Below are 15,213 nucleotides of genomic sequence, written 5' to 3' on the forward strand. Positions count from 1 at the left end.
AGCTACTTTAAGTATATTTTGTCATACTAACTCAGTCTATTTTAAAATACTCTTTCTTTCTCTAGGGAAAATAATTTTATCACAAATGTTGAGTTTGTGACCATCTTAATTAAATGCTAATAACCATATATAAATATCAGATCCTCCGGCTTTATAACAGTTTTGTTTTCCAATGCAGAGCAGGGTTCTTAAGAAATAAATGATATCATCAATGTAGGAATTCTTTTGGCAGTTATCTTCAGATTTATAAAGTCATTTTATTTAGTAATATCTTTTCCCAATATTTGTAATTCTATTTGGAGAAAATAAAAAACTGTTGAAAGAAAAATTTCACTTTGAAATAGATTCTTAGGATCTTTAAAATTTTTAAATAACATGAACTAAGATATATAAATAAGGGTGTTCACTGTAGTATTTTTGTAGTAGTGAAGAATAATAAGCAATCTAAATGTCCATAATTAGCTGATATAAGTGCATCATGATATATTAATATGTTGTTATTGTTCAGTAGCTAATTCATGTCCAACTCTTTGTGACTCAGTGTACTGCAGCGTGCCAGGCTCCCCTGTCCTTCACTATCTTCTGGAGTTTGCTCAAATGCACGTCTACTGAGTTGGTGATACTATATTTATATTAAATGTAATGTGAGCTGTGCTACATTTAACATGAATGAATTGGATCTACAAAGCAATGTATAGATCCTCAAAAGCAAAAGTTGAGTTAATGAAGAAAATTCAATAATAGTATATATACTATGTTCTCTAAAAATAAAGAAATTTAAGTCAATAACAGCACTGTTTTTGTGAATATGTGTGTGTGTGTGCACATACAAACACACACATATATCCACAAAAATATACTTCTATATAATTGTATACACAGACATATATATACAGTATGTAAAAATGTAAGGTACTCATTATTTCTAGGGAGGGAATAAAAGTGGAATAACTGAATTGTTCACTTTAGTTCAGTTCAGTTAAGTCACTCAGTTGTGTCCGATCCTTTGCGACCCCATGGACTGCCGCATGCCACGCCTCCCTGTCCATCACCAACTCCCAGAGTTTACTCAAACTCATGTTCGTTGAGTCAGTGATGCCATCCAACCATCTCATCCTTTGTCGTCCCCTTCTCATCCTGCCTTCAGTCTTTCCTAGCCTCAGGGTCTTTTCGAATGTGTCAGTTCTTCACATCAGGTGGGCAAAGTATCAGAGTTGCAGCTTTAGTTGCAGCTTTAGCGTCAATCCTTCCAATGAATATTCAGGACTGATTTCTTTTAGGATGGACTGGTTGGATCTCCTTGCAGTCCAAGGGACTCTCAAGAGTCTTCTCCAACACCACAGTTCAAAAGCATCAATTCTTCGGTGCTCAGCTTTCTATATAGTCCAACTCTCACCTCCATACATGACCACTGGAAAAACCATAGCCTTGACTAGATGGACCTTTGTTGGCAATGGAATTGTTGTTGTTAAATCGCTCAGTGTTGTACAACTCTTTGCAACCCCATGGGCTGCAGCACGCCAGGCTTCCCTGTCCTTCACATTCTCCTGGTGTTTTATCACCAATGTTGAGTTTGTGACCATCTGAATTAAATGGTAATAACCATATATAAATATCAGATTTCATTTTGAGTGATACAGGTGATACCATCTAACCATCTCATGCTCAGTAACAAAATAATTTAATTTTTTCACAAAAATGAAAGCTATGGATTAAATATTACATAATATTAGTATTTTAAAATCTAAATAATTGGTACAGTAATGTTGGTTGCCTTAGTCTACATAATTTTTTGTGTGTGAGACAGTTTTCTGCCTTTTAAAATATGTACTCAAAAAATAGTAATCTCAAATGTCAACACCTAACACAAGGATGTTAACTACAGAATTATTTATAATTATGAAAAATGGAAACAACCAAAATAGCAGTTGATACACCTGTATAGCTGAAAGAGATGGGAATACCAGACCAACTGACCTGCCTCTTGAGAAATCTGTATGCAGGTCAGGAAGCAACAGTTAGAACTGGACATGGAACAACAGACTGGTTTCAAATGGGAAAAGGAGTATGTCAAGGCTGTATATTGTCACCCTGCTTATTTAACTTACATTCAGAGTACATCATGAGAAATGCTGGACTGGAAGAAACACAAGCTGGAATCAAGACTACCGGGAGAAATATCAATAACCTCAGATATGCAGATGACACCACCCTTATGGCAGAAAGTGAAGAAGAACTAAAAAGCCTCTTGATGAAAGTGAAAGAGGAGAGTGAAAAAGTTGGCTTAAAGCTCAACATTCAGAAAACGAAGATCATGGCATCCAGTCCCATCACTTCATGGGAAATAGATGGGGAAACAGTGGAAACAACGTCAGACTTTATATTTTTGGGCTCCAAAATCACTGCAGATGGTGACTGCAGCCATGAAATTAAAAGATGCTTACTCCTTGGAAGAAAACTTATGACCAACCTAGATAGTATATTTAAAAGCAGAGACATTACTTTGCCGACTAAGGTCCATCTAGTCAAGGTTATGGTTTTTCCTGTGGTCATGTATCGATGTGGTAGTTGGACTGTGAAGAAGGCTGAGCACTGAAGAATTGATGCTTTCGAACTGTGGTGTTGGAGAAGACTCCTGAGAGTCCCTTGGACTGCAAGGAGATCCAACCAGTCCATTCTGAAGATCAGCCCTGGGATTTCTTTGGAAGGAATGATGCTAAAGCTGAAACTCCAGTACTTTGGCCACCTCGTGAGAAGAGTTTACTCATTGGAAAAGACTCTGATGCTGGGAGGGATTGGGGGTAGGAGGATCAGGGGATGACAGAGGATGAGATGGCTGAATGGCATCACTGACCCGATGGATGTGAGTCTGAGTGAACTCCGGGAGTTGGTGATGGACAGGGAGGCCTGGCGTGCTGCGATTCATGGGGTCACAAAGAGTCGGACACGACTGAGCGACTGAACTGAACTGAACTGATAGCTAAAAGTTACCTGTATAGCTAAATTATATTATATATATATATTATATTATAATGATATTGTATTCTTACCATACATAGAAATCAATTCTAGGTGAACTACAGGTCTAAATTTGAAAGATTAAGTAATAAAACTTTAAAGGGAAATCATAGAAGAGCACCTTTTTGTCTTTGTAGTAGACAAAGATTTAAAGAATAGACTAAATTAAACTAAAATATGGTAAACAGGGCTTGTTAAAATCATGAACTTCTGTTCATTGAAAGATACCATTCAGTTAATCAAAAGACAACTTTCAGAGCCCAGTAAGATATATCAGAGTACAAAAAGACAAAGGAATATGTCTAGCAAAGGGCTAATACCCAGAATATATAGTTCCTATGAATAAATAAGAAAAGGACTGTCAATCCAGTACAAATATAAGCAAAACATTTGAACAAATATTTCACAAAGGATCTATGTCCATATATGAAAAAGCACTCAAATTGCTTTGTCCTCTTACTAGTTTTTTTTTTTTTCAATTTGGAAGCTTACATCATTGTAGGTCTTTATTCTTTTCTAATATATGCATATAATGATCTAGAAATGCATGTGGGCACTGCTTTAGCACTTCACAAATTTTCAAAGATTGTGTTTTATTTTTTTATAAGTTCAAATATTTTCTAATTCTTCTTAGATTGTTCATTGAGAGAAAAGTATTTTAAAGTAGTTTCTTTAATTTCACATATCTGGGGATTTTCCAGAGATAATTGGTGTTGATTTCTACTTTAAGTGTTTTGGTATTGTGGCCATAGAAAATAATTTGCATGATTTAGTTTTTTAAAATTTTATTTAAAATGTTTTATGTTTCAGCATTATATTTTTATTTTGATGCAAATCCATAGCACTTGAAAACAATATGTGTTTTGATGTTACTGGACAGACTTTTATAAATTTTCAGTGAAGAGTTTTCATTCTATGTCCTTAATGATTTCTGTCCATTTTTTTTCCTGTTATTTACCCAGAGAAGTGTGTTTAAAATTTCAGTTTAAATATTTTCAGATATATTAAAACACCTTGTTAGCATAGACTTGGAGTACCCTGTTCATTGGAATGACCCTTTTGGGTTCTTTGCTGAGTACCCCTAATGTTCAACGAGATTCTTCCCTCTAGCTGGTTAGAATTCACATGTCTCCCAGTGCAGAGCTCTGGGAATAATTCGGAAGCACTGATTGTTCTCAGCTTGCCTCATTGAACTTCATACTATGCTTGTGCAACAAAATATTCAGCCAAAGACTCAAATGAATTATAATGCCAATTTCTACAGCTCCTCCTCTGTAGCTTCCTCCTCTCTGAGTACTGTGGTTTGCAAATTTCAAACATTTCAGCTTTCCCAAACTCCAGTCTCTTTTTCTTCAGATCACTGAAGACTCCCTCTTCCTACATCATGACATCATCATGAGTGCCTCCTGGCAGAAATCTGAACTGTCCTTAGGACTCTCTTTGTTGATCAAAGTTCACTGTAGCCTGTTCTCCACCATCTGAATACAGTCAACCTCTCATAATTTGTCCAGTCAGAAGTAGATTTTGAATTGTGGTTCACATACCAGACAGGACATCAGATACAGCAGAATAAATAGATAAAAAATCTGAGTCCCTAAGTAGCCAATGTTCAACCTGCTTGGGAGTGCCTGGGCACTTACTCTGTCAGCTACTTTTCCAAATATCCATTAAGATGTGTGGTTTGTTGGTACTTATTTTGACTCAAGAACAAGGCAGTCCCTAATGTTTATAAATGCTTCACATTAACAGTATAGACTTTGTGAATTCTTCCTTAAAAAAAAAAATTGTAAGCATAGCATACCTCTAAAGAAGCATGAAATAACATTTCCAACAGCTGTAGCCCTGTGTTCCACCGGGTTAGTGATCTAAGTAAAAGCCAAGGAAAACTAAGATGAGCTACATCTGGTTTTTCTTTGTGGGGCCATCTGGCTGCATTATGTTCTATGTTGTTGGCAAAAGAAAGCAAGAACCTAATTTAAACTTAATCACTTTGTGGTTGGGTATAGATGTGCTTGGGTATAGGTGTGCTTCCCAGGTGGCTCACTGGTAAAGAATCTACCTGCCAATGCAGGAGACACAGCAGATGCGGGTTCGATCCCTTGATCGAGAAGATCCCCAGGAGGAGGAAATGGCAACTACTCCAGCATTCTTTCCTGGGAAATCCCTTGGACAAAGGAACCTGGCGGGCTACAGTCCATGCGGTCGCGAAGAGCTGGACATGGCTGAGCATGGATGCATATATGTGTGCATGTTTGTTTGCCCTTCCCATCAACCTGTAACCTAAGTGTAACCTAATTTCAAATGTGTAAGATTCCAGTTTGTTAAATCTTTATATATCTGTATTTATGTTTCTATGGACAAAAATATAATTATTTGTATTAAAATATAAACAATTTTTTTCAGGAAGTAAATTGAGTGGGGGGAAGCAGAGACTACTTGTTTTTTTTTCCTTTCACTTTATATACCTTTTAATTTGAATTATTTTAAGAATTATATTTCTTGTTTAGTACATAAAAATTTAGAACTGTTGTATCTTCCTAGCAAATCATTTCTTTCACTGTTCTTAAGGACCATATTTATCCTTAATATTTTTCATTTTTTATGATTCTTTTAAAGATATTTCTTTCCTTCAATTTGATTATATTTTTAGTTCATTTTTGTGCTCTGCTAGTTTGTAAATTTTTGTTTTCCATTCTTTAAATGTTTTTTCTTGAAATTATAACATACTTCATTTATTTGAGTCTTAATTTCTTCAGTATGCTTCCATTCTTCTTTTACAATGCAAGGATCTTCAAACACTTTAATTCTGATCCTCTCATTCATCTAATATCATTTTGTTGTTCAGAATGTTAGTTTTACCTTCACTTAGATATTTTGATTGCTTTGCTTAATAAATGTTTGCTTGCTGTTATGTACACATTTGTACTTCTTTCATCATCGTTTCCTATTTTGTTGTATACATTGCTTTTGAGTTTGTTTTCCTCCTGAAATAGAATGTTCTTTAATATAGGACCTGTGAGTAGTAAACCATGGAATATGGAAAATATTACTTATTTTCCATCTGATTTTGTTATTGTATGTTAAATATTGTCTCCCCACCCCCACCCCCTATTTTCTCAATTCTCTCTTCAAATAATTTCTATTAGATGCTTTCTGGCCTTCTCATTCCAACACACTATATATACAGTTACTGTTTCCTTTGCTTTGTTTCTTTGTGTTGTCTTTAATTTTACAAAGTTTTATTAGCTTTTTGGTGTGCTGTTTAATCCACCCACTGAATTTTAAATTTCAGTTATTATGTTGTTATTACTAGCTTTACTTTTATTTATTATCATTTCTAGATATAGTAGTTGGTTCTTTTTTTAAAATTTGTCTTCTGTCATAAACCCCTGTTCTTTTTCATATATGTTTATAACTTTTCTTTTGTATCACCATTTTAAAAACTCTAATTTTGTAAGAATTCATTTTAAATTATTGTGTTATCTCTCTTTGCTTGTAGATTCTCCCATTTTGAATGGGGTGATATACAGACTGTCATTTATGGCTTTGAGCTTATTCATATTTACTCTTATCTACACACCTGACTTCTTTAAGAATTATTTTCTGTTGTGGCGTTCTTCTTGTCCATTCTCTCAGTTTTAGACACCTCTCTGTAGTGGATGACTGTGTCTGCCGGAACTCTCAATCTACACAGGTCATAAACCTGTTTTTACATTACTGTCATTTGTTCAGATCTCTGCAAACATATAATGGCTCAGTTTTAATGTCAGTAATACAGAAAATGTGGAGAAGGAAATGGCAACCCACTCCAGTATTCTCGCCTGGAGAATCCCAGGGATGGGAGAGCCTGGTGGGCTGCCGTCTATGGGGTTGCACAGAGTCGGACACGACTGAAGTGACTTGGCAGCAGCAGCAATATAGGAAATGAATTGAAAAAGAAATGCAAGAAGGCAAAGTGATTGTCTGAGGATGCTTTGCAGATAGCTGAGGAAAGAAGAGAAGCAAAAGGCAAGGGAGAAAGGGAAAGATGTATCCAACTGAATGAAGAGTTCTGGAGAATAGCAAGGAGAAAAAAGGCCTTCTTAAATGAGCAATACAAAGAAATAGGGGAAAACAACAGAATGTAAAAGAATGGAGATCTCTTCAAGAAAATTGAAACTATCAAAGGAACGTCTCATGCAAGGATGGGCACAATAAAGGACGGAAATGTTATGGACCTAACAGAAGCAGGAGAGATTAAGAAGAGGTGGCAGGAATACGCAGAAGAACTATACAGAAAAGGTCTTCATGACCCGGATAACCATGATGGTGTGGTCACTCACCTAGAGCCAGACATCCTGGAATGTGAAGTCAAGTGGGCCTTAGGAAGCATCACTACAGACAGAGCTAGCAGAGGTGACAAAATTCCAGCTGAGCTCTTTCAAATCCTAAAAGATGATGCTGTGAAAGTGCTGCACTCAATATGCCAGCAAATTTGGAAATCTCAACAGTGGCCACAGGACTGGAAAAGGTCAGTTGTCATGCCAATCCCAAAGAAGAGCAATGCCAAAGAATGTACAAACTACCATACATCTGCACTCATTTCACACGCTAGCAAGGTCATGCTTAAGCCCTTCAAGCTAGCCTTTAACAGTACATGAACTGAGAATTTCCAGATGTACAATCTGGGTTTTGAAGAGCCAGAGGAACTAGAGATCAAATTGCCAACATTTGTTGAATCATGGAGAAAGCAAAGGAATTACAGAAAAACATCTACTTCTGCTTCATTGACTACTAAAGCCTTTGACAGTATGAATCACAACATACTGTGAAAAATTCTTAGAGAGACAAGAGTACCAGACCACCTTACCTGTCTCCTGAGAAATCTGTTTGTGGATCAAGAAGCAAAAGTTAGAACCAGACCTGGAAAAACTGGCCGGTTGAAAACTGGGAAAGGAGTACAAGGCAATATATTGTTACTCTGCACATTTAACTTACCTGCAGAGTACATCATGTGAAATGCTGAAGTAGGTTAATCACAAGCTGGAGTCAAGGTTTCCGGGAGAAATATCAACATCCTCAGATAGGCAGATGATACCTTTCTAATGGCAGAAAGCAAAGAGGAACTAAAGAGCCTCTTAATGAGAGTGAAAGAGGAGAGCAAAAAAGCTGGCTTAAAACTTAACATTCAAAAAACTAAAATCATGGCATCTGGTCCCATCACTTCCTGGCAGAGATTGGGAAACAGTAGAAGCAGTGACAGACTATTTTCTTGGACTCCAAAAATCACTGCAGATGGTGATCGCAGCCATGGAATTAAAAGACACTTGCTCCTTGGAAGGAAAGCTATGACAAACCTAGACAGTATATTAAAAAGCAGAGATACCACTTTGTCGACAAAGGTCTGTCTAATTAAAGCTAAGGTTTTTTTTCCAGTAGTCATGTTCAGATGTGAGAGCTGGCCCATAAAGAAGTCTGAGCAGCTAAGAATTGATTCTTTCAAATTGTGGTACTGGAGAAGACTCTTGAGAGTCCCTTGAACTTCAAGGAGATCAAACCAGTCCATCCTAAAGGAAATCAACCATGAATCTTCATTGGAAGGACTGATGGCAACCTACTCCAATATTCTTGCCTGGAGAATTCCATGGATAGAGGAGCCTGGTGGGTTATAGTCCATGAGGTGACAAAGAACCGGACACGACAGTGACTAACACTTTCACTTTTGGGCTTCCCTAGTAGCTCAGCTGGTAAATAATCTGCCTGAAATACAGGAGTTCCTAGTTGGATCCCTGTGTTGGGAAGATCTCCTGGAGAAAGGATAGGCTACCCACTCCAGTGTTCTTGGGCTTCCCTGTTGTTTCAGATGGTAAAGAATCCACCTGCAATGTGGAAAACATGGGTTTGATCCCTGGGTTGGGAACATCGTCTGGAGAAGGGAATGGCTACCCACTCCAGTATTCTTGCCTGGAGAATTCCAGACAGAGGAGCCTGGCAGGCCCCAGTCCATGGGATTGCAAAGAGTTGAACACAACTGAGCAACTTTCATTTTCACTTGATGCTGAAGCTGATGCTCTAATACCTTGGCTACTTGATGTGGAGAGCTGACTCATTGGAAAAGACCCTGACTCTAGGAACAATTGACAGCAAAAGGAAAAAGAGGGCAGCAGAGGATGAGGTGGTTAGATAGCATCACTGACTCAGTAAACATGATGAACTTGAGCAAACTCTAGGAGATGGTGGAGGACATAGGAGCCTGGTGTGCTACAGCCTATGAGGTCACAAAGAGTCAGACATGACTTAGTAACTCAACAACAACAATATATACTTATGTTTCTGATCACACTTGGTTGACTCTTTCTTGCCCTTAGACTGGACAAAAAGCTCCTTAATGGAACTTCAGCCAGATAAGCTCAGATACTCAGGTTTTCATTCAGAAAATGTGTCCCAGCTTGCTGCAGTTAATCCAGTTTTGTGTCTCAGCCATGAAGGTCCGTGCAGATAAATTTTCATGTCCACTCAGGTCTCAAGGTCAGAGCTGTCCATGGACGTTATTTAATCCAGGTCTGTTGTCATGGTAGCTCAATTTCATTTTACTAGTAAGGGTTTTTTGCCTTTATTTGGCATCTTTAGATTTACTCTGTTTTCAGTGATATGTATTAATGTTTTATTATTGTTTTATATCATGTATCTATGTGTTGGAAAATGATCTGGTAAGTCAGAATTTTTTAAATTATGTAGTTTATGTTTTTAATTATTTAGTATGTTTATTTAGACAAAGTTAAAACTCAGTTGAAACGTTTTACTTTAGAGATGTCATTTTAATTGTTAGGATTTGTTAATTTTAATGTGCTCTAGCTTTTTTTACTAATTCATGTATTTAAAAAATTTTTTGCCACCTTTACATACATGTTTGCCATATTTTTCTTAACTTACATATTTAAAGTAATTGTTTATTATGTTAATTTTCATAGAATGAATCTTCAAGAAGAACTGGATAAACTTAAAGTACATATGTCTGTTGATAAAGCAAGAATACAAGAATTGAATACATTTATGGCAGAGAGAAGAGAAGGTAACTTTGTCAGAATAAATATTCAATGTAGGCAGTTTAAAATTATCCAGTTTTTTATGTTTTATTTTCAGCTTCTAAGAATCTTACCCTGTTCTCCCTATTTCTATTCTTTACTCCTTTGTATGTTATCAGTATTTTCATCTTTCACGAGAAAATCAAGTAGAGAACACTTAAAAGTTAGGTTTATAGTTTATTAAAATTTTAAAGAAATATTTGATAAGGAGAGAATATTCATTTTTATTATTCATTGATGAAGTTTTATTGGTTATGTTTGTTCAAAGTTTTGTAGGTGATACAGAGTTATTGATAATGTAGAGGTAGTTACTATCAATAATTCATTTATATTTTCATATGACATTACATTTTCTAGAAGTGATGTGATTCTCACCTGGAGTCACAGTCTTAGAGCTAGAAGGAAACTTGGAGATCTGCAAAGCTGAAACCTGCCTGAGAGTATTTAGTAAAAGGGGATTATCTATTTCAATTGCAAGATTTTCCTTTGTTAAAATCAAGATAAGTGTATTTACTATATGACTTCAGTCTATCCTCAAGTAACTTCATTAAAAAAAGTAAATAAGGTTGATATGATAGAGTTCCTTCTTATTTAACCTTACTACAGCTTAATTGTTAACACTGTGCTTTTTAGCTGTTGACAAGTATACTTATTTATACTTAATAATTTGTATGTAATATTTGAATGTTTAGATATCACTCATCCGGATTTTGTCACAGTCACTTTGTTGTTCCAGTTTCACTTATTTAGTATGCTCATGACTTGTCAAGGCCCATATTTGAATCCTTCTGTTTTACACCATTGATTTATGTCATATTTTAAACTTTGGAGACGGGAATGGCTGCCCACTCCCGTATTCTGGGCTGGAGAATTCCATGGACTGTATAGTCCATGGGGTCACAAAGAGTTGGACATGACTTGAGTGACTTTCACTTAAGCTTGCTTTTTGACTGAGTTCTTTTTTTTTTTTTTTTTGGCCATAGGTCAAGACAGTGACCATTAGTGACTGCCCAGTGACCACCTAGTGACCAAGATCACTAGGTGAAATACTGATGAGACCTTTATTTTTACTACTTTTTTTTCTTTTCTTTACTTTTTTTTAATTTTAGCCATGCCCTGCGACATGTGGGATCATAGTTCTCGAACCTGTGCTCCTTTCTTTTTTCTTTTTGTTTTCTTTTTACCTTTTGACCCCCTTCACCCATTTCTTTTATCACCTCTGTTAATCATCAGTTTGTTGTCTGTATTTTTGAGCTTCTTTGTTTCTTTAGATTGCGCATATGAGAGACATCATATGTTATTTGTTTTTCTCTCTCTGACTTACTTTATTTAGCATAATGTCTGTGAGGCCCATCCATGCTATCACAAATGTCAAGATACTATTCTTTTTTATGACTGAATAATATCCATTGTATGTGTGTGTGTGTATATATATATATATATATATATATATATATATATGCCACAGTTTCTTTCTGTCATCCATCAATGAACACCTAGGTTATTTCCATAGCTTGGCTATCATAATGCTGTAATGAACATTGGGGTGTATATATCTTTTCATGTTAGTGTTTGCATCTTCTTTGGTTAAATACCCAGAAGTAGAATTGCTGGATCATATGGTAGTTCTATTTTTATTTTTTTGAATAACCTCCGTATTGTTATACAAAGTGACTGTACTTCTTTACATTCCCACCAGAAGTGCACAAGGGTTCTCTTTTCTCCACATTCTCACCAAGATTTGTTACTTTGTCTTTTTCGTAATAGATATTCTAAAAGATATGAGATGATATTTCAGTATGGTTTTGATTTGTGTTCCCTACTGATTAATGATGTTGAACATCTTTTCACGTATCTGTTGGCCATCTGTACAGGCATTTCTAGGAGATATTGTGAGGTATTTTTTCCAGATCACAACAATAAAATGAATATTGCTATAAAGCAGGCCACATGATTTATGTGGTTTCCCAGTGTACATAAAAATTGTATTTATACTATATTGTATTTTATTAAGTGTACAATAGCATTACATCTAAAAAAATGAACTTACCTTAATTAAAAAGCACTTTATTGCTAAGAAATGCTATCTGTAATCTGAGTTTTTAGTGGATTGTAATCCTTTTGCTTGAGAAGGGCTTGAATTATTGGGAAAATTACCAAAATGTGGAACAGAGACATAAAATGTCCAAATGCTGTTAGAAATGGCACCTGTAGACTTGGCTGACAGAAGGTTGCCACACATACTCAATTTGTTGAAAAAACACAGTATCTAGGTAAAAAACACAGTAAAGCAAAGCATACTAAGCAAATTATTCCTGTATGTCTTCTTTTGAAGAATGTCTGTTTAGATATTCAACCCATTTTTAAATTGGCCCATAATTTTCATTTTTATGGTGTCCTTTTCTGGTTTTGGTATCAAGATAATATTGGCCATGTCAAATGAGTTTGGAAGAGCTCCCTTCTCTTAAATATTTTGGAAGAGTTTGAGAAGAATTAATATTAATTCTCTAAATATTTTGTAGAATTCATTAATGAAGCCATCTGGTCCTGGTTTTTGTTGGATGGGAGGTTTTTATTACTGATTCAGTCTCCTTACCAGTTATAAATCTGTTCAGAACTGGTTCTTTGAAAAGATAAATAAAATTGACAAGGCTTTAGCTATACATATAAGAAAAAAAGAGGGGATTCAAAATAAAAAAAACAGGAGGTGTTACAACTGATAATTCAGAAACATAATACAAAGAATCATAGGAAAATACTTATAATAAATAAATTCGAACAAATTGCTTATCCGAGAACATAAGTAGATAAATTCCTGGAAACATACCATCTAGTAAGACTGAACTATCATGAAATATTAAATCTGAGCAGAACAACTACTATATTACTATCTGTTTCTACCATTAGGTCTCTTAATATTTGCTTTCTATATTTAGGTGCTCTTATGTAGGGCGTATGCTTTTGAACTGTGGTGTTGGAGAAGATTCTTGAGAGTCCCTTGGACTGCAAGGAGATCCAACCAGTCCATTCTGGGGGAGATCAGTCCTGGGTGTTCTTTGGAAGGAATGATGCTAAAGCTGAAACTCCAGTACTTTGGCCACCTCATGCGAAGAGTTGACTCATTGGAAAAGACTCTGATGCTGGGAGGGATTGGGGGCAGGAGGAGAAGGGGACGACAGAGAATGAGCTGGCTGGATGGCATCACCGACTCGATGGATGTGAGTGTGAGTGAACTCTGGGAGATGGTGATGGCCAGGGAGGCCTGGCGTGCTGCAATTCACGGGGTGGCAAAGAGTCAGACATGACTGAGCGACTGAACTGAACTGAACTGATGTAGGGTGTATGCATATTTGCAAATGGTAAATCCTCTTGTTGAACAACACATCATTATATAATATCCATCTTTGTTTTCTGCAACAGTCTTGTTTTAAAGTCTGTTTAGTCCGGTATAAGTGTCACTACTTCAGCTTCCTTTGGTTTCCTTTTGCATGAAATAAGTTTTTCAATCCCTTCATGTTCAGTCTATGTGTGTCTTAACATGTATAGTGAATCTTTTGTAGTCAGTGTATAGAGAGGCCTTATCTTATTTTTATTCATCTAGCTACTCTTATGTCTTTGTTTGGAGAATTTAGGGCATTTCCACTTAAAATAATTGCTGATATGTACGTACATATTGATGTCTTTGTTAATTGTTTACTGGATGTTTTTTATAGTTCTGTTCTCTTCTTTTATATTTTGATAACTTTCTTTAGTTGTATAAATGTATTTATATTCCTTTCTGTTTATCTTTTATGTGTTTATTGTAGGGTTTTGCTTTGTGATTACGAGGAGGCTTATGTTGCTTCCCAAATATCACTAGTGGAAAAGAACGTGCCTGCCAGTGCAGGAAACAAAAGAGACATGGGTTCAATCCCTGAGTCAGGGAGATCCACTGGAGAAGGAAATGGCAACCCACTCCAATATTCTTGCCTGGAGGATCCCATGGACAGTGGAGCCTGGCGGGCTATAGTCCATCGGGTCACTAAGAGTCAGAAATGACTGAAGCATCTTAGCATGCAAACACACAGGAGTCTTATATATGACACCGTGTATCTACAACAGCATCTCCTGAGTTGACAACACTTAACTTTAAAAAAATTTTTTCTGTGTATTCAGTTGAGTTCAGTCGCTAAATCGTGTCCGACTCTTTGCAACCCCGTGAATTTCAGCACGCTAGGCCTCCCAGTCCATCACCAACTCCTGGAGTTCATTCAAACTCAGGTCCATTGAGTCAGTGAAGCCATCCAGCCATCTCATCCTCTGTCGTCCCCTTCTCCTCCTGCCCCCAATCCCTCCCAGCATCAGAGTCTTTTCCAATGAGTCAGATCTTCGCATGAGGTGGCCCAAAGTACTGGAGTTTAAGCTTTTAACATTAGACCTTCCAAAGAACACCCAGGACTGATCTCCTTAGAATGGACTGGTTGGATCCCCTTGCAGTCCAAGGGACTCTCAAGAGTCTTCTCCAACACCACAGTTCAAAACCATCAGTTCTTAGGCTTCACAGTCCAACTCTCACATCCATACCTGACCACTGGAAAAACCATAGCCTTGACCTTTGTGGGCAAAGTAACGACTCGGCTATTCAATATGCTGTCAAGGTTGGACATAACTTTCCTTCCAAGGAGTAAGCGTCTTTTAATTTCATGGCTGCAGTCACCATCTGCAGTGATTTTGGAGCCCCCAGAAATAAAGTCAGACACTGTTTTCACTGTTTCCCCATCTGTTTCCCGAAAGTGATGGGACCAGGTGCCAGGATCTTCAGTTCAGTTCAGTTCAGTCGCTCAGTTGTGTCTGACTCTTTGCGACCCCATGAATCGCAGCACGCCAGGCCTCCCTGTCCATCACCATCTCCCGGAGTTCACTCAGACTCACATCCATCGAGTCAGTGATGCCATCCAGCCATCTCATCCTTGGTCGTCCCCTTCTCCTCCTGCCCCCAATCCCTCCCAGCATCAGAGTCTTTTCCAATGAGTCAACTCTTCGCATGAGGTGGCCAAAGTACTGGAGCTTCAGCTTTAGCATCATTCCTTCCAAAGAAATCCCAGGGCTGATCTCCTTTAGAATGGACTGGTTGGATCTCCTTGCAGTCCAA

The 15,213-nt window shown here is 37.0% G+C and overlaps 1 protein-coding gene across 3 annotated transcripts in view; it reads left to right on the plus strand.

The window, feature by feature from the left end:
• Window positions 1-15,213, plus strand: part of CNTLN (centlein) — a 357,273-nt gene that overhangs the window by 227,124 nt on the left and 114,936 nt on the right. For all 3 annotated transcript variants that reach the window (XM_060409518.1, XM_015093231.4, XM_027964566.3), the window contains exon 13: window positions 9,969-10,069. In XM_060409518.1, the coding sequence (XP_060265501.1) occupies window positions 9,969-10,069 (101 nt within the window). The remainder of the gene's footprint in view (window positions 1-9,968; window positions 10,070-15,213) is intronic.

This window comes from Ovis aries, chromosome 2, assembly GCF_016772045.2.
Source record: "Ovis aries strain OAR_USU_Benz2616 breed Rambouillet chromosome 2, ARS-UI_Ramb_v3.0, whole genome shotgun sequence".
NCBI lineage: Eukaryota > Metazoa > Chordata > Mammalia > Artiodactyla > Bovidae > Ovis > Ovis aries.